This window comes from Ooceraea biroi, chromosome 5 (assembly GCF_003672135.1).
Source record: "Ooceraea biroi isolate clonal line C1 chromosome 5, Obir_v5.4, whole genome shotgun sequence".
NCBI classification, from domain to species: Eukaryota; Metazoa; Arthropoda; class Insecta; order Hymenoptera; family Formicidae; genus Ooceraea; species Ooceraea biroi.
Window position 1 is genome coordinate 1,303,963 of NC_039510.1, and position 18,643 is coordinate 1,322,605.

Here is an 18,643-nt window from a genome sequence, read left to right on the forward strand (position 1 = left end):
CATACACACGCACACGCTTACGCACGCACGCACATACATACACACACCCATCCACCTACCCACCCACATCCATCCACATATCCCATACACGCACACACACACACACATGTAACAAGATATAATTCCGTTTCTATTCATTTATTTATTCCTTCATTTGACACTTGATAGATTGAACGTTTTCAAGTAATGTTAATCACCAAGTAATCACGTGAAAATACAACTTATCGTACTGGATATCGAAATTCCCTCGAAAGAGCGAACCTTAGACTATATAAGTATGGACCAGTCTTGCCCCCCTCCCTCTCCCCTTCGGACGCCAATGCGCACTATATAAATAAAACTCAAACACCGAGGAAATAATGTAACAGAATTTAGTAAAGAGTTAGCTAATTTGATTTTCGCGTGGATTGTGACTGATCAAAACCCGTTAAGACCATTCTACAGTGGCAGTAAGAAGTAGGAAGTAAAATAGTAGAAATTGACTACTCAAAGTCGAGTGTGAAAAAAGAAATCGACTGTGACTGGTCAATTTCTACTATTTTACTTCCTACTTTTTACTACTTACTGCCACTGTAGAATGGCCTTTATACCTGGCAACACTTTTCGCCTCATTTTGCTGGGATATACAGCCTGGCGGTCCATGCTTATATGGTCCAAAGAGCGAACACTGATATTTACAATTATAGAAAATTTAATTGAGAGAGTAGGTACAAACGCAGGCGAAGTGAACCTGCTCCTCCGTCGATCTCTTTACAGATTTTCCGTAAATTCCACCTCCTCGGCCATGCAGAGTGCGGCAAATAAATAAAACTTAATGTACAGGAAGTGTGGAAGCGACCGCGGTGTACGATAGACTAAAGTAGAATTAAGTATATGACACGAGAGCTCACTTCCTATGCGGAACTTTTTACTTGCTGTACAAACGTGAACGGTGACACAATACTTATGGCATGATAGAAATATGTAACAATGTTTATTTCTCTCCTCGAGTTGAAGCGGAGCAAAGTAGATCAGTTTTACATGATATATTTCTGGTGGTGTGATATAATATAATTAAAGGAAACGATTAAACATAAAGATGTTCGATATACATATATGCACGATTAATATGCACGTGTACGTGTACGTGTGTGTGTGTGGCATGCGCATGTGTTTTATGTACATACTATACATGTTCGAATTCGTTCGATTAAAATGTCATTCCACTCGTTTCCTCGCTCGTGAGTATAATGTGAGGAAAATCGGAGACGATGAACATGATGAATACATTACGGAGTCTCGATTCATCACACAGAAATTCGACAGAGATCGAGACCAGTGCACCGAGGCACAAAACGCATCGTACGTATCAACATTTTCTCGGATCTTCATGATGATGCTTGAAATATCGTTTACGAGCAAACTATCGATGAATATAATTATAGATATAATTATAGAGCCTCAGGATACGTACTACAATATGAGATGACAATATAAAATGATGAGCGTTCTGTAACGATCTCAGATGACGCTCGAAATTAGCCCGATTCTGTGTGATGAATCCAACGATAATCCGAAAATGGAAGAAAAGGTATGATCTACGGGATAAACCCAGGCTAACTTGTCGTGCGGTATTTATTTATTATTACGGTATTAGGAATTGAAAAGCGAATCTCTCAGACTCAGCTCTCGGCGAAGTTAAATGCGATTCGCGTTAATCTATTTTTTTATCTTTTGATATTCGTCTATGCGCGAAACGGAAGTCTTTCGATCGAGGTAACAACCTTCGATACAGATTGGAGCAACGGCACTCTTGTATCAGTACTTTCGTGAGATCTCTCTAAATGAAAAACAAAAAAAAATAGAAAGGAAGGAATTAAGAAATATATTATAGTCTTCGTGATTGACGCACGCTCATGGAGCCCAATTGCTTCCGATGGAGTATCAATAATTTAATTAAGTTCATTACAAATTTGTAAAGATCGATTCAAGCAACTTGTCACTCTTGTACTTGTTCCTCCTCTATTGATCTCTAGAATTTCACCGCTAGCATCGGAGACGGCGACACTAAATTTCTCATCGGTCTGGCAATAAAAGTTCTCTAGTCCCGAGGAAGTGTTTTCGACGCTTTACGGAAGGGAAGAGCTAGAAAATCAATTTAATTGTCTTTAAAGATTGACCGCGAGCTTTGTTCCTTTTGTCTTCTGTATATCTTTCTTATCTCGTTAGACCATTCTCCATCGATTGCTCACTGTCTGCAATAGTAGCCGGTATGAGATTTTGTTTACTTTACGGTCGAGATTAAAGAGGTAAATATACATTATAATTAATACAATGAAACGTAGATACCTACTATATATTTATGATAACTGTTATGACGTGTTTGAGTAGGTGATTAACATTCAGCAGATATCGATCGGCGGCGAAAGCTCGCTCGTCGCTCTCATCGAAAGAAAGTTGTAAAGACATATACACTTATTTGTTATAGTACTTGAAATATGTACAAACATTATTAATAATAGCTCGGTAGTATCTCTATGTTACTTCGTATCGAAAATGGTTTTTCGTGCTGCTGCTGCTTCTTCTTCTTCTTTTCCTGTTTACGGCAGAAACTGAAGACCTATAAATATGTAGCATTACTCCCGGAATTAAACGAGGTAAATTGTAATATCCCTTGACTTGTACCGGTAGGCTTTGAATCTTTAGCGTTGCTTGAAAAATTCCCCGCCCCTCCCCTCCCTTCCCCCCCACGATCGATGTACGATCTTTCGATCGTATGTATGATACCATGACGCACGATGATACTTCGCTATCAACACTATAACGGGTTTTCGGCTTTATGATATACTTTGGTAGTTTGCGCACACAATACGCAGTTTATCATCATCATCATCATCCCTATAGTAACTTTCGTAGAGAATTTTTGCGAGAACGGACACTACTACCCTCCCTCCCCGTAATGATTGCTCTCAGTGGGATACCAGGGCTCCAATCCAAACGCAGATCATTACCCTGGACAAACGCAGGAATAAAATGTGTGTGTGTGTGTGTGTGTCTGTGTCTGTATGTATCTAAGAAGAGGCGAAGCGTTAGATCATCATTTTTTATTCACTCGAATCAACAGTTCACGGGTGAGGCGAACCAGAAAAAGTTAGACAAGACGATGCGGGAACGGAGTCCATCCGGACGCGGCGACGGACATGCACGGGTAATACGGGTAACTCGGTGTTCCTGATGATCATCTAGCGTTTTTTTCTTTTTGTTTTTTTTGCGGGCCTCTACACAGTAGAGTATTACGTAGGCATCGCTGGAAATTGTACACCTTAACACATCGAGTAGAAACATTCGCATTAGCGGAGCGCACGCGCGCGCGCTCGCTCGTATCGTTATGTATGTATAGTATACAAGTCTTTTGTGTCTTTTTTTTTGTACCAATAATACGTTAGTCTCGCACGTTTTATTTTATACAACACTGCACGTCCAGTACACACAGAACGGTCCGCACTCCCTCGTCGTTTTCCATCATCGCTCACCACGATTCCCGTCGTCCCTTCCTCTCGTGTTTTTAAAGCCGTCCACAATTAAAGTGGAACGTGTCAAATTGATCGATCTCGATTGTTAACTAGTATTTAGCTAATATGTCATCCTCTTCTATCTCTCCCCCTTCCCCTGCCCCATGCTTCCTCGTAAAATTGTGAGTCGTCCGGCGCAGAGAGAGCGCGGTCCACCCACGTCCCTTCCCCCCCTCCCTCCCTCCCTTCCCTCCCCGTCATATTATATAATTTATTAGAATTGTTTCTCCGAGCACTGTCTCAAACACACTGTTCACACTACAAAGTAATTCGAGGAGCCAGTTCGTGCGTGACGCATGCTTTATACTCGATCAATCGATTAATCCCGCCGATTATGTCGTTCCTCGCTCTCCCCCCTCTCTCTCTTTCTCTCCTTTTTTTTCTCTTAACCGCGACAACTGATAAACATGATTTTAACAGATCGTGTAGATCGGTGTAGAATGCGCCGCACCACCCCCGGTTCACCATTGACTCGTCTAACTACTTATAACGATCGCTGCTCAGTGACGCTGTAATAGCGCGTGCCTGGATCAGTTCTTGATCGAGTTCTCTTTCTCCTGATGATTGTTGGCCTTCGGCTCGGGCGGCCGAAACGCGGTGGCGAATGGGAACCGCACGTGGCACCTCGCCATGTAATCGGCTATCGTGTCGTCGCAGGGTCCGAAGTCACCGTTGCGCAACGCCTCGAGCACCTTCGTGCAGTTCTGCAACGTCACGCCCTCGAGCCCGTCGATGGATGTCACGAGAGATAGCGCTTTCGTTTGCGCGGACGGATCTAGGACGTACAACATCCGCGCGCCCTGCAGTAGATGCGGCAGCGAGTTGCGGTTCTTCTTCAAGTACTCGGTATTCAGTGTGGCAGCCTTAGTACTGGAAAAGATGTCGGCGGTCTGCCGTTTCACTACCTCGCCCACCGCGCCTTCCAACGGCGACTTGCCGGTATGCAGCAGAAAGCGCACCAGACACGTGTGCAGGTCCGGATCGTTCGCGTCTAGTCTGTGAGCGCGTTTTATCGAACGCAGCATAAGGAGGGTACGACCTAGAAAGGGAAAACCGAATTAGACATGTTCCACACCGCGAACCATTCGTTGCGAAATGATTTTCGTTCATCATAATTCGATTATTGACGTGCGTGCAGTTGGGCATAATTCTTTCAATTCTTTCATACCTTTGCGAATGTAGATTTCGAAAGCCATGAGATGCGTTTCTATTCTGTCCGACGCCAGATCCTGCAGGGGTTGCAGGAACTTTATTGCTTGTTCCAGCGGATCTTCGACCTAAAAAATGCATTCAATAAATGTTTTGGGATGTATAATGCACTTTTCACAGCTGCATTGGTATATTAAAAAAATTATAATCATGTCGATGTTTTAATAAGACGCAAGAACGATCAATCTGACGGTTAAAAAAAATGGAAGACTTATTCTATATAGATAAATTCGTACTGACCCTTTCCAGTTTTTCCGGAATTAATTCATCTAATGTGGGCTGCTCGAGATCAGGGTCGTTCTGCTGTCGGGATTTATTGTGTTGCTCCCGCTTCTCTTGAGCTTGCGCGGCCTGTTGTCGCTCCAATTCGGCCTTTCTGCGCTGCTTCCTCTGTTTATTCCTCAATTTCTTCAATTCGGACGGTGCCAAATTCTCTGTAACACAGCACAAGAAAGGGAATCATTTAGTAGCGTTAACTCGCCAACAAGCTTCATCAGTACGTACACACGCTCGGAAATCTCATGATCGAAGCCTACTCGAGAACTCCGCAAGACGTAAAGTCGGTCCTGTCTACCGACCCAGTTACATCATAACTCACGATTTGAACGAAAGTGCTTTACGCGTACAACAATGATCTCTCCTTCGTGATCCAACGCGTGATTACTCAATTAGCGCGCGAGCTGCGCGAGGCTAGTATCCTTTTGAATTTTTTTCTTCACGGTTACGCAAGTTCTGCCCCTCCCCCCGTTTTCTCGGCGCGAACCGGGAGACCAGTTTCGACACTAGTTTCCGCCGCTTTTACAAATATCGCCGTGGATACCCTCGGTGGCGGGACTTTGCTGACGTACTTGCCAAGGTTGCCACGGTATTCCACTAACCGGGCAGATAAAACACGCGGTCCCATACGGCCGGTTTCGCAGTCTTTTTCCCACTTTTCCTCGCCTTCGGTCGTGGCCAGACCTACTGACGGTCTCGCTTAGTAGGTCTGGCATGCGTGCACGTGCCTCGCGTGCCCGTTAGTCACGTGCATGCCCGGCGGGTACCGTGGGACGGTAGCAAAAGTAGAAAGGAACCGTGCGCCAGGCTTCGTAATCGCTTCGGGATACCGTAAATATCTGAAGCGTTCCGCGAAAAACGGTAATACCGGGGATACGAGGGATCATAATGCGCATATCAGCTTCTTGCCAGTAATTGACTGAGGCGGGTGGTAATCTAAGACACGCAAAGAAGTCTGGGTCACTCTTCCGTTGAACTGCAAGACACGACACAGAATCCGCAAACTGTATTAGTAGAACCATGACAAATGGGAGAGCATGCATGATTTCTATCAATTTTCTATGTTTCTGAGAGGATTATTTTAAAGCATTGCATATAAATGTGACAAGAATAAATAATATATGTTATCTGTATTTTATTGCTCTCTTGGAAAAATTGAGGATACGTCTCCAATTTCCAAGATAAAAAGATTATAATTGAAATTATTTCTCGATATTCTCAGCCCTTATCGATCAATTGCTTAAAGAAACCGGGTGATCAATGATCGCTACGCGGAAAACTGGGGCAAGCAGTTTCAATTGTTGCGCTAATGCTTCAACGTTCAGCACGCCTAGCAGGCATCAGCGCATTAATTAGCACCGTATTAATTCGATATTAAGCCGCGAAAAATCACGAACGCTTTCCCATTATGTAATAATGCCGGTCGATGCGATTATTAGAACGCGGTAGAGAACTGTTGCCATGCTCCGTAAATCCGCGAGCGGCGTAGGCGTTACCGCCGAGAGGATTCACTCGATTCTTCGAAAGGCGATTCCACCTTGGTTCTACCTTACGTAAGAATTATTTACGCGTTATTTCGGTGCCGGAATCACACATGGTGATCAGCACGATTCATGCGATCTCGGATTCAAATGCTTATTATCGTTGCACGCGAGCTTCATGATATCATCCGGACAATTGACGTGACGTAAAGCGGTATCATTCAACTCATTGATCTTTCCGATATAGACAGAATGATATACGCAACATCATTCTGTCCCAGCTTAATAACGTATGTAACACACAAGTTCAATAGAGTTAATAAACTTGTCGAAGCATATCGAGGTGGCCAGGGAGGGATCAGTTGATGTTCACCCGATAGAATGATCACAAACCGGCAGACCAACAGCATCGCGAAAAGCTTCATTATTAATTGATGAGGAAATCGCACGGTCCGACATGAGATTTTTCATCCGTGGACGAAGGAGGACCTTACGCTCGCGCGCGGCACTTGCGCGCGTGTTCAGGAATGTAGAGCAACAGGCGGTACCAGCGCGTCAAGTTTCTGATGCAAATTGCATCCCTCTGCAAAGATGCGTGCGTTCTTCAGCGATCGTTCGCACTCGATCCGCGATCATCGGGATCATCCCGCAAAACCCTCGAATCTCGATATCACGCGCGTGGAGTCGTTGCAAATTAGGTGTATGCAAAAGTTTTATTGTGCTAATGCACAATAGTCGTGCCCCGGCGAACTTACTCGGTAATTACGCGCGAATAACGAGTCTTATTCCGTAATTCCGCGTCGCGCGATAGAAAGCGCGACGCCGGCGTCGATTCAGCGGCGCGATCCTTCCTCGCGGCTGAAAAACCGCTGATTTATACACGACCTCGTGTAATAACGGTCGGTCTTTTTGATAGGGACGGGCATTCCACGTTGCGCTAAATTAAATCATTTCCTCGATCGGACCGCGCCCTCAGCTATGCACCATTATCTACCTTCGAGTGATCTGTGCTCCCACGCGATCGCTGGGACACAATCCACGTGGGCAATGCATTCACTGTGTCGCCAATAATCGCGCTCACGTGGCTCGCAGGCGAGAGAAATAGTCGGAATAATAAGGGGGATGGCATACCGAGTCGCCTGCGGCTTGCCGCGATTTTTCGCGAAACTTATTAAGTCGCGGAACTTGAGAAATCACTTTTCCTCGGCGCGATCTTTAGCTCCGCGAAAAAAATAGTCGATATCATACACGAGCCCAGGCTCATAAATTGAAGAGTCCACTTTGAATAGCGGCTGTTGAAAGAGATCAGAGTCTCTCATCGAGCAGAAACGAGATTCAAAAGAGACCGCATATTAATTGCGCGGTCCTTGAGATATTATATTAACTCGAGAAACCTTTAATCTTAAGCGCGCGTAATAACGCGTTTGCGAGCATCGACGATTTCTCTATGACACCCACGAAACGATTTACGTAACGCCCCGCGGGCTTCCCGATGCGGTGCAACTTGGCTTGTATCCTGTCACGGTTTCATGACGAATGGATCCTGTTGGATTCGTCCGGAATACCCGCGTGTGAATAACGGCGCAGGTTCTTTATCACGCAGAATGGGCTTCTTTGTGCGAAAAGCCGAGCGCAAAAATATCGCCTGTTTTTTTTTACGATCGTAACGATGCACAGTCATTATCATCTCTCGCGTGGGCGAAGATGTCGTGTCAGCTTGGTATCTCGGCAGGAACGCAAGCCGAGTCGAGGTCGCGTGCCACGAGAGATGCAACTGCAACGCATCCACAGATCCACCGCGTGAGATAATTACGGTTACGTAAGGGTAGCGGCCAGAAATGGATGACGGGGGCGGCCGGCAAGGACGGCGCATGGAAAAAGGACGCCGCACCGTCATCAGAATGCATCGGATGCGGAAGAAGAAGGAGAAGCGAGCGCAAATGACACCTAGTTCTTTAATTGCGCGGGAAACTCGCGGCGATACCAGTTTTTCGCGAAGCGAGTTCTCCCCCTGTAATCTCGCGGAGGAGACCTTCCTCTCGCGACGTACCTCTGACGACGTCATTGAATCAGAATGATTCATTTAAGGTGATGGCAAACGTGCAATCCGACGAGGAAATTGCGTTGGGGAATAATTGCTGTCGTTAATCTCATTAATTCCGTCCTGTTGCATAATGCTGCGGGACAAAGAAGGATTGCTGAGGATACAGCGTGTCGATGAGCAATAAAGTACGCTAAATCTGGCAACAATAAAATACGCTAAGATATGCATATGTATATGTATGCGAGTACGCTAAATGGGGATATATCGAAGTCGACTCTTATTCCTTTCTATAAATTCACAAATTTGATTTTTATTGATATCTTTTTATTCGGTACATTTATGGCGATACAATCGCCGAAGCGGAAGTTCAAGAACGTGCGAAATCACACATTACATTGGTCTGGATCGACAAGATCTCCACAAAGAAACCAAGCGAATAAAGATTCAATGAGTGCGTCGAAAAAACTGTTTTCACGATGCTGTGACGTGAAAAACACGTTAATTTATTGCTGCACCAGAATTATACGCATTGGAGTTCCGTGTTTTAATTGATACCACGAAGAGAAGACCACACGCGAAAATGCCGCCGTTTAATCGCTCGGCGGATTATCATTCTTCCGATACCGGCACGATGATCGTGCCGTGCACGAGGGGAATAATTATCGGCCGATTAATTATCGCGAACGTTGCAATTTTCTCCATCGAGCGCAATTAATCCCGTTAGCGGACCGAAAGAGATGCGATGAATTAGACAGTTCCACGATTAATTACGTGACCTTCGGTCACAGCAGTTACGATAACATGACGATAACGTGACGATGAGTTAATTGCCGACGCGCAATCTTGTTTTCAACACAATCTTTTTATGTAATAAAAATCTATTTGCAGTTACGCAAATACTTTGCGAATAATGTATAATTATGTTTATGTTGGGAATAACGTACGATAATAGCGCAGTAGCGGCAAGAAAAAGGGCATCATTATAAACGCCGTTGCAGTGATTTTGCCTTGGCGAGATAGTCGATCTGTGCACGGTGAACGATGCTCGATGACAGAGCGGCTCAGCAACTTTTGTGGCACAGAGGAACGTCTATATTAGATCTGAAGAAAAGCGGCTGTGCCAGCTCGACAAAGCGCTTTGATTCCGCCGATGATTGTCGGTCGCGCACTCTCATTAACGATCCTTACGTCACCTTGATGAACGAAGAAAACTGTAGACAGTACGCGTCGCCAATGTCGATTCAATCGAGCTGTTGAATACAGGGACTTCTTACTCTTTTATATCAAAAAGTCCGATTAGCGGCAATTATATTGCCAAGTCGCATTTATGATACTGATTACGTAAGACGCTGTAAGATAACGATCGAATGCGTTCTTCATCTCGGCAGACAAACTCATTCGTTTCCTGTTAGCTTCTCGAGAAATTCCATTTGCAAATTCTCCAGAAGGCCGCGCGAATCGCGGAAACATTTGTAATCTAAAAATTACTCGGAGGAGCCGGAAGAATAAATTCCTCGAAAATGTTTACTGAAATATCTTATATAAAATTGTTTCTGCATGTAGAAGTACCGAAAAGCTTAAAAGAGTTTCTCCAATTCGCTTCACTTCACTTCATCGTGGCGTGATTTATTTCACGGTGCGACCCTGAATTTACGTATCATGTGGTCGAGCTACTTTCAGCCGATCTTGCGATCTAAACGTGCATTAAAAGTTCTTGCGAAGCACCTTCAGCGAGCCGGAGATAGAAATATAGAAATGCTAAGTAAAAGCGCGATATTTGTTCAGTAATGGAACTCGCAATCGAATGGAGAAATTGCAGACCATAAATTCCGATGTTTACGTCGATCGTCCGTTACATAGTATATTAAACGATGCCGCAATTAAATTATTCCCAAGATCAGTATGACGTTAATTGAGAAGGGCGCGGTACCGGGAACAATTTCCTTACGCGCGCCAGCAGCATCGAATGTTCTACGGTTTGTCGGCTGTTCTACCGTCCATTCGCTCGTTCTATATCCAATTATTTTCAGATCGAGTATCGTGACTCACGGTGATCCACGATTCCCTTCTGTTTTGGCGTCACTTCGTTCCGTTGCGACGTGTTTCTCAATCGGGGACGAAGACGGGAATAGATTTTTCGGAAGCAGACACTGGACTCTTTCGGAAATCACACGACGCAGTGCCATGTCGTGCTCGTATACGTATATACATATATATATGTACAGACGCAACATTTACTACGCGTGATAAATGGGGAGATCATTGTCGCAATATCCTGTGCGCTGAGATCAGCGGGTCGTGGAATAAATACGGACTATGCAGCCGCTTATCCGTGCCGCGAAAATTGCGAGCTGAATGCAGTCGATTCTCGACCGATGACTTTGGTCGAAGTATATTCTTTGACATTTAGCGCCACTTGCATCGCCCAAAAATATTGATTATGCATACAAAAAATACCAGTTTTGCAATGAAACGAGCGTCGATGATTTATGAAAGTAAACACTTATTTATTTATAACGCTGTCGCGCGAGTTTACGTTTCCACGAAGACACTTTGCTTAAATAAGAATCAGTGACTCACTCTTGGTCGCGTTCTAGACGCCTTTGCAGATTTTCAGCCAACGTATCTCCGAGATATTCTAAACATTAATTTTATTTATACTTTATTTATACGCTTTTGAAGAGAATCGAGCTATCATGAGTGCGTGCAGGTGAAAACTGGAAATTAAGTAAAAAACCAATCGTCTTTCTGGAGCAAGAGACTCCGCTCTGGAAACCGCGTTGCTTGTTCATCTGGAAAATCTTGCAGTCGCGCGAATTGAGTCCTCACTTTTTCAGTACGTCGCATCACGGCTGCATGAGCGCTGTTGATTCTCCCGAATACCGAAGCATCAATAAAAAGCGATACCGCATTATGCAAATCCCGCGAAACCACCTGATTGTTATTCATACTCTTCATTTCGTACAGCGCGATTTCGCTTCCGGTGGACTTTCCGTGTTATCCGCGTGACGCGAGCAGATTGGTGCTCTCAAGCCAACAACTTCGAACCGAAAAGAGCGCTGAAATTGCTGCTGAAATCGCGCCTGAACCAGCGCGATACCATCGATCGCGGCCGAGATACGTCGATCGCCGAAGTACCTCGCCCACGTTTCCCGTTGTGGAGCGTGTGTGGCTGTTTGGTCGGTCGATTGGTACACAGGCGGCTGTGCTCTACGTGCGGTGAAGGGTATGCCACGCGAAATGTTCTGCGGGCTTAGGCGTGGCTCGCGGGAGAAATAAGAAAGGGACCTGACCGCCGCAAATCGCCGGCGTGTGTGTTACACTCATTACACCCGTCTCGTGTATCGTATCGACGACTAGAAAGGCCTTACACCACCGTGGCTTCGAACTATACGATTGCGAGCCGTAATGCTAACTTCCCAAGACAAGAGGAGTTCGCCAACGCGGCCCCAGACGAAAAGTATTCGCCTCGATCCCGCTACCAAGTCGCTTGGTACCAAAAAGACCGTGTTTCGAGACCGAATCCGGGTTCACGGTGACGGGACCAGGCGTCTTCCTCTCGTTAAAATTCATCTCACGACTTGTCGTTTCTTTGGACGACATCGCGTACGTCACTCGTTGGTTTTTATTGTATGGTACATCCTAGGATTGAACTCGTCTTTAGAAATCCGTGAGCGACTGCGGGGTCCCACCTCCGGAATAGGCCGAAATCTTGATTGTTGATCTTTGATGGCAGTGGAGTGATGGCCACGGTGACTCAACAACGCGAGAGAAAATTGCGACTTAAAATGCTGCTTCATGGTACTTAGCGCAGTAAATTAGATTAATGTCTCGGTGGAGTGTACTTCTCCGGATGTCCATTACCAGGCCAGGTTCTCGATGCGAGATCTGCGCTTCGCTACGGGCTACGTAACGTTCTTAAAAGCGTATTTCGCTGGAGGGAATTCGCGGGAGAAATGTCGAGGATATTACCGTGCACAGTGTGGAAACGCGATACGAGTATCGACCGCTAAATGCGAACACAGTGTGCATTTCCTTCAAGGTGTTACCTCGGCACGTGTTGCACGCGCGCTGTTTCCTGTTTGTCAGCGACAAAAACGCCGAGCGAATGAGTATTACGAAACGGCATGAGCCGAGCTAATGATGGCGAATCATCCGCCAGATGGTACAATGAAAAAAATATTCAATTTCGCTGTCGTGCATGAGATTGAAGACAGAGAGAGGGATACCCGATACCAGGATCACAAAACGATTTAAAGTACGCGGTGAAATCTGAATCGTTGACATGGATAAAAAAACGAAGAAAGTATTTCGAATATTTGCGAGATCAGCATTGAGTGTGCATCGATCAAGTGAACTCGCTATTGCTTTATGAGGACGGCTTCCGGTATGCAGTTGTTACGATGATTAACATGTTGAAGCAAAAAATATGAGTGACGTACGCTTGAAAATCAGGCGAACTAATGAAAATTTATGAGACACCGTTGTTACAACCTCTGCACAATGGCGCCACCGATACACGTAAGAATAACATTTATCACCTTCGCAGACAAGAATTCTCGTCGAGCCGTTACCCCATCGAGAATTCGTCGCGGTGCTGGAACGTCGATGATGAATCAATTTTCTCAGCTAACGGGGTTTTTTTTATCTCCGTATGTTGCGGTTAGCGCAACGGTTCTTATTCCGGATGCTGCATTTTTGCAACATTACGCGGAATAAATTCCACCCGCAACGTTCCCATGAAAATGTTAACCGGTGATCAGCGAAGTATAATATTAATGACATTAATATTAATGAAGACAGTGGTCTCAGTGATTAACCAGCCCACCGGAGACACGCTGCTAATACGATTTACAGAAATAAATCGATCATTTCCGTAACGATCGAGAAGGATAAAATGCCGTGTGCTACTCAGGATACGTACCATGAAGAAGTGCGTTTCTCTCGGACGTGCGCGTCGAATGCGGAGATAATATCTTCCCTCGCGGACACGTGAACGCGCGAATATCCGACTATATGAGAAAAATATGAGAGTTAAATGAATAGGACCGATTCCACAGGAAATCACGGGGAAAGCGATGAACGTGCAGCGCGCCTCGACGGCGATGACACTTTCGCTCGATGGTGCTGTTCCCCCGCGGAAAGCCGTTGCGTCGCGTGTAAAAATACTGACGATGCGACGACTGGAATCCGTAATGAACAGCGGAACAGAAACGGGCCATCTTCCACTCGAATTTCTAATTCCACGAGCGAAAGGGAAAATCGCGAGCGCAGGAAAGTCACGGCGCTAACGACGGCGGGACAGCTCCAGAATTTTTGCACGAAATCCGAAATGTCGAAATCTCGTTCGAGAAATCAGAAATCTCTGCTTCCATGTATGGGGAACTGTCGGAGTCGCAGCGATCCTTTCAATGCCCACACAGTCATAAATACGACAAGAATAGTAAAATCTATTAATCAATATATTTGTTAGTCTCCTTGAAATACTTTCTAGATATTGACGAAAAAATATTCCGAAGGTGCATACTTGTTTTCGAAACGTTTCTCTCTTGAACAGAATATTCTCTCCCTCTTTGAATTTTGCAGTTTACGATTTATTTTCAGCAACAGCGTCATACCGGCAGCAACGGAGAATTACCTGGCGAATTTATCGGATTTATAAAATCTCACAGAAATGAAGAGCTGACCTACATGCGAGCGTATTAACTGCTCGCTAATGTGAGGCAAGAAATGGAACGACGTGAATTCTAAAAGCGAGCCTGATAGTCGGCACGGATTTCCGATTTCCGTTGTGAGCAGAACGAATCGTGGAAAAATCGCGAACGATGACGAGCGTCATCGCCAACTGCGATCATCAATCAATCCTTTAGAAATGCAATGCAATGTCGCGCTAGATTTCGCTCACGCAAAGTAAACATGTAACATGCAAAGGAAACGCTCGCAAAAATCAGTTATGTGCAAAAACACGTTACAGATATCGCGCGTTATGCCAACTGCAAATCGGTGGCCAACCAGTTACGCAGTCAGCATGTTTTCTGCCACGATTACCGAGAATTTTGGATTTCTTTAAACGCACTTCGCGTTAGACGCTGCTTGCCCGAGAAATTTACAAGCGACACATGTGGTTCTCGTAACGAACGAGATGTGGTGCACGGATGTGATGCAGCGGATGCATCCCGCCGATCATGTGCCAATCGCGACAATAATAGAACGCCAGTAACGTTTGGCGCCTTCCGGTGAAGTAAATGAATCAGTCTAATTGATAACCGGCAAGTCGCAAACTCATTACTGAAGCCGATTAACAGGCCGTCATTGTGCGTCGAAACGTAATAACTGAGGGCGTGACGAGATCTATCTATTCATTTAGAACGCTTAAGTGATTCGACGTACTTGCCTCGAGTCGCCTTCGCAAGAAGGCCGGACGCCAATCAAGGCGTGATTAAATTAAGGGTTACCGTCTTCGGAAATGACTCTTGTTCTTGTTGCAAGAAATCTTTCTGTATGAAAAAGAAGAATACAAAGTGCATGCTCATATTCCACATGTTCCGCAGTTTCTACTGCGTCCTAGATGAGCAATGGGGGAGACATAAAAAGCCCCGGTTAAAGGCCATAACACCAAGCATGGTCGCGAGGAGCAACCTTTTCGCCGTGATCTTGAAATTAACCAATTCGACCTACTTCCCAGCGGTGCTCGTTAAATTCACGCGCGCGAGAAACTGCCTTCTCACTTTCTGCGTAAAATCACGGGAAAACGTAAGTGCGCACGATCGCGAACAATGGCTCGTACACGCCCGACAAAAGAATATGGGCCCCGTTGTTTGCGTTTTGAGCGTGGTTGAGAGCGCCAGGGCGACAGGCTGAGCGAAACGAACCGAACTCGTGACAAAATGCAACACTCCTCTAAGCTCGAAACGGAACACGTTCGATCGCGATTTCGATTGCGATTCCGCAAACTCGATAACCCGCAAAAACGGAAAAGATATATAATCTTAACAAGCGTGATATATAATCTCGATGTAACTTAAAATAAGTGGCGTTTCCTTCATTAAATTTATCACATACCTGTAGGAGCGAGTAATTCCGAAATACGGAAGTCGAAAAATCATCCAGCATTATATGCTGTTATAGTATGTAATTGCGCTTGTATAACGTTCAGTTGTATAACATTTAGTTGCGTATTGATTATATTTATGCGTATGCCATGCGTCTTGTACAACCTTCCGCGGGATTAATCCAGATCGAACGTGAGCGACAAATCGACTCACTGATTTCAATCGAAAGCTAAGACAAGATTAATTAACGTTCATTAGGAGCAACAATCGCGTCAATTTAAGAGCGCCCGGTGTCAGGAGCGATGTGGGAAGCAAACATAAAGAATGGAAGGCTGAAAGCGAAAATTTCACTGTCACGTCTTCAAGTATCACGTCTCAACCTGGTTCCCAGGAACCGCACGGCACAAGAAAATACTTGTAGCGATTTTCCCTCGCGATTTTCGTCGGCACTTTCCAACGCGCGCGCGCGTTCTCTCGCTTTCGATCTAAAATTCAAGATCGCGGGGTCGATATCACATCGCGATAAGTGCAACACGGCGCGCCGTTATAGAAGGCGCAGTTAATTTAACGAGATTGTGCATCGGCGAGACCGTTCCCGTCAATCTCACGTGTTAATAAGCGCGAGCTAAGGTCGGCAGGAACAATGGGAAGATCGTATCTATGATTCTCCACCTAGCAGCTCGTGCTCCCATGTGTTTCTCAGTTTTGATGAAGGCTAATGACCCGCGACCTTATAGCAACAAAGCTGTTCACCACTTTGTTCTGTAGGATTTTATTACGGCGATACAACAACGAAATATCACGCTATAATGTGCCAAGTACTCGGTGAACCGTATCAACCATGTAATCTTTTTTGAATTGAATCTCGCTTTAATCTGACGAACAAGAATCACGAATAAGAGCTTTTTACATCCAATGCTCCGATTATCCTTCCGAAAATGTCCTCGTTTGCCATCGACCTCGCTCGTTTTGAAGAGTTTTGTCATAAATTCGAATGTGACTCGACTAAACTTGAACTATCGAATAAATAAATGATGACGATGAAAGCCAGAAGCGTCGATATCGCGAGTATCGAGCAGTCGTTATCACACAAACGAAATTATACATGCGTAATTAATAATTAACTATTGCATTATTTCACACCACAAATATGCTGTACAATCGCCGTAGCGGAATAATTAATTTCACACGTGCTCCTCAGGGTCACCTTTTTCTTCTCAAGTAGGAAGATGACAAGATCGATCTTCCTTACGACCTCTTCCCAGCATCCCGAGAACGCGAAGGCACGCAATGAAGATTACATCCGGACGTCTCATAGCATGATCAGGCGGCGCTTAAAAATTCGCAACACGAAGAACAGTGATGCTGTGATGCTTTGATACTGCCGCGGAGTTGACTCACGCGCGATCAAATAATCCGAAACGAGCCGCATCGTCGCGTTTACGACGCGGTCCAGGACGGAAGCAATTCCTCTTCAAAGCGCGCAATGGGCTCTTTCGTCCAGGACGAGCGGACTTGACCTTGTCCCCGCTGACTCAAAGCTCGTTCGCGGGAAAACCGCGCGCGCGTATGTGAATGAACGGTATCTTAAAAATACCCTTTTGTCATAGAGTGATCTGCGCGCGAATGCACGGCCGATTCTGTGTGCGTCACGCAAGACGTCACATCGATGACGGTTCGCATCTGGATGATGCCGTCACGGTCCCAGAATACGATGACGATATTGCGAAAGGACGCGGTAGATCGTCGATTCGCGTGAACGCCGATGACAAACGCACGATCTCGTCGCGATTCTCCTAATTTGGCTGCGCGCGAGGATTAATCGCGTTGACAGCGGACGGATTGTCGGATTGTTCGTGCAGAGTAGATCAATTCGACTCGGTTCGTCGAACCCGAAGAAAAATGCGAGAACGCGGGAATAAGATGCGCCCGAGAGATAATGGATGGATAATGGACGCGATCGCCTTTCTCTGCTTTCTTACGTAATTGATGCATTGTGCAGAATGATACGTTTTGAAAGCACGCACTTAGCTTCAGCTGTTGGACTTTTTGCACCGGTGCAAGAGTCAATTCCGCATCGAGATCACTCGCGATCAAGCCCAACTGGCCCGACCGAACTTTCGTGCACGTCCGCGTTCGCCGCACGTGACCAGCATGATGAAGCGATGTTCATCGGTTGTTCATATGCAAACAAGCATGTTCCCATATAATACTTTTACCATACAACACATGAAGATTCACCGTGCGCCGATAGTGACAGGGGACTCCATCTTTTAAGCGAGCAAGAGAGGTAATGTATCTCCTGCCATCGCGAAAATCATGAAGCTTCCGAGTCAATGGGCATGACATGTCAAGCGAGTTGACACGTCGAGTCGATACGGAAACCACTTGGATAACGTGGAGAAACCTCTGCGAAAGTTATCGAGCTGCTGTAACCTCGACTTCATAATATTTTCCACTACTTATTCCACTTTGTAGCTGATATCAGTGATCGCAATCATCATCGCAATTAAAATAGTGGATGCCGGTACGAGTTTACCTATAAGCGGCTCGATATCGACTCGTTGTCGGATAGTTTCCGCACGACGATTGACATGCAACCGATCGATGCAACGTTCACGCAAGGTGATTACTTATGAGCGACATCATTTCTCACGGTTTCATCGTATTTTCCGCGCTCATTATCGGCTTTGGAAAGAAGGAGGTGTTAATGCCACACGTCTGAGAAACAAACGCGGAATAAAATCGTAACATGCGCTTATTACAGATTCGTAATGTCCATTGTTATTGCATTAAGAGCAGCGCTGATACGCCCGCGGATTATTTTCTATTAATGGACCGTGACTACTCGGTGAAAGCCGCGTGAAAGTTCTTATTTAAATTTGGATCTTATCGCACGGGTAATTATGCAATATATACGGCAACGCGTAAATCAGGAAATGTAATGTAAACGTATTAAACGGTGACGTAACGTAAATAATATTTTGTTTATTGTACCACGTAAGTGGTATTCCTTTTTATTGTCACGCG

General features: G+C 45.3%; 1 protein-coding gene across 1 annotated transcript in view; it reads right to left on the minus strand.

Annotated features, from left to right (window-relative positions):
• Window positions 1–122: 122 nt before the first annotated feature.
• LOC105287026 (N-alpha-acetyltransferase 15, NatA auxiliary subunit) overlaps window positions 123–18,643 on the minus strand; it is a 39,179-nt gene continuing 20,658 nt past the window's right edge. The window contains exons 9-11 of the mRNA XM_011352403.3: window positions 5,001–5,194; window positions 4,720–4,828; window positions 123–4,590 (exon numbers count right to left, since the gene is read on the minus strand). Coding sequence (XP_011350705.1) covers window positions 4,082–4,590; window positions 4,720–4,828; window positions 5,001–5,194 — 812 coding nt within the window. The 3' untranslated portion in view covers window positions 123–4,081. The remainder of the gene's footprint in view (window positions 4,591–4,719; window positions 4,829–5,000; window positions 5,195–18,643) is intronic.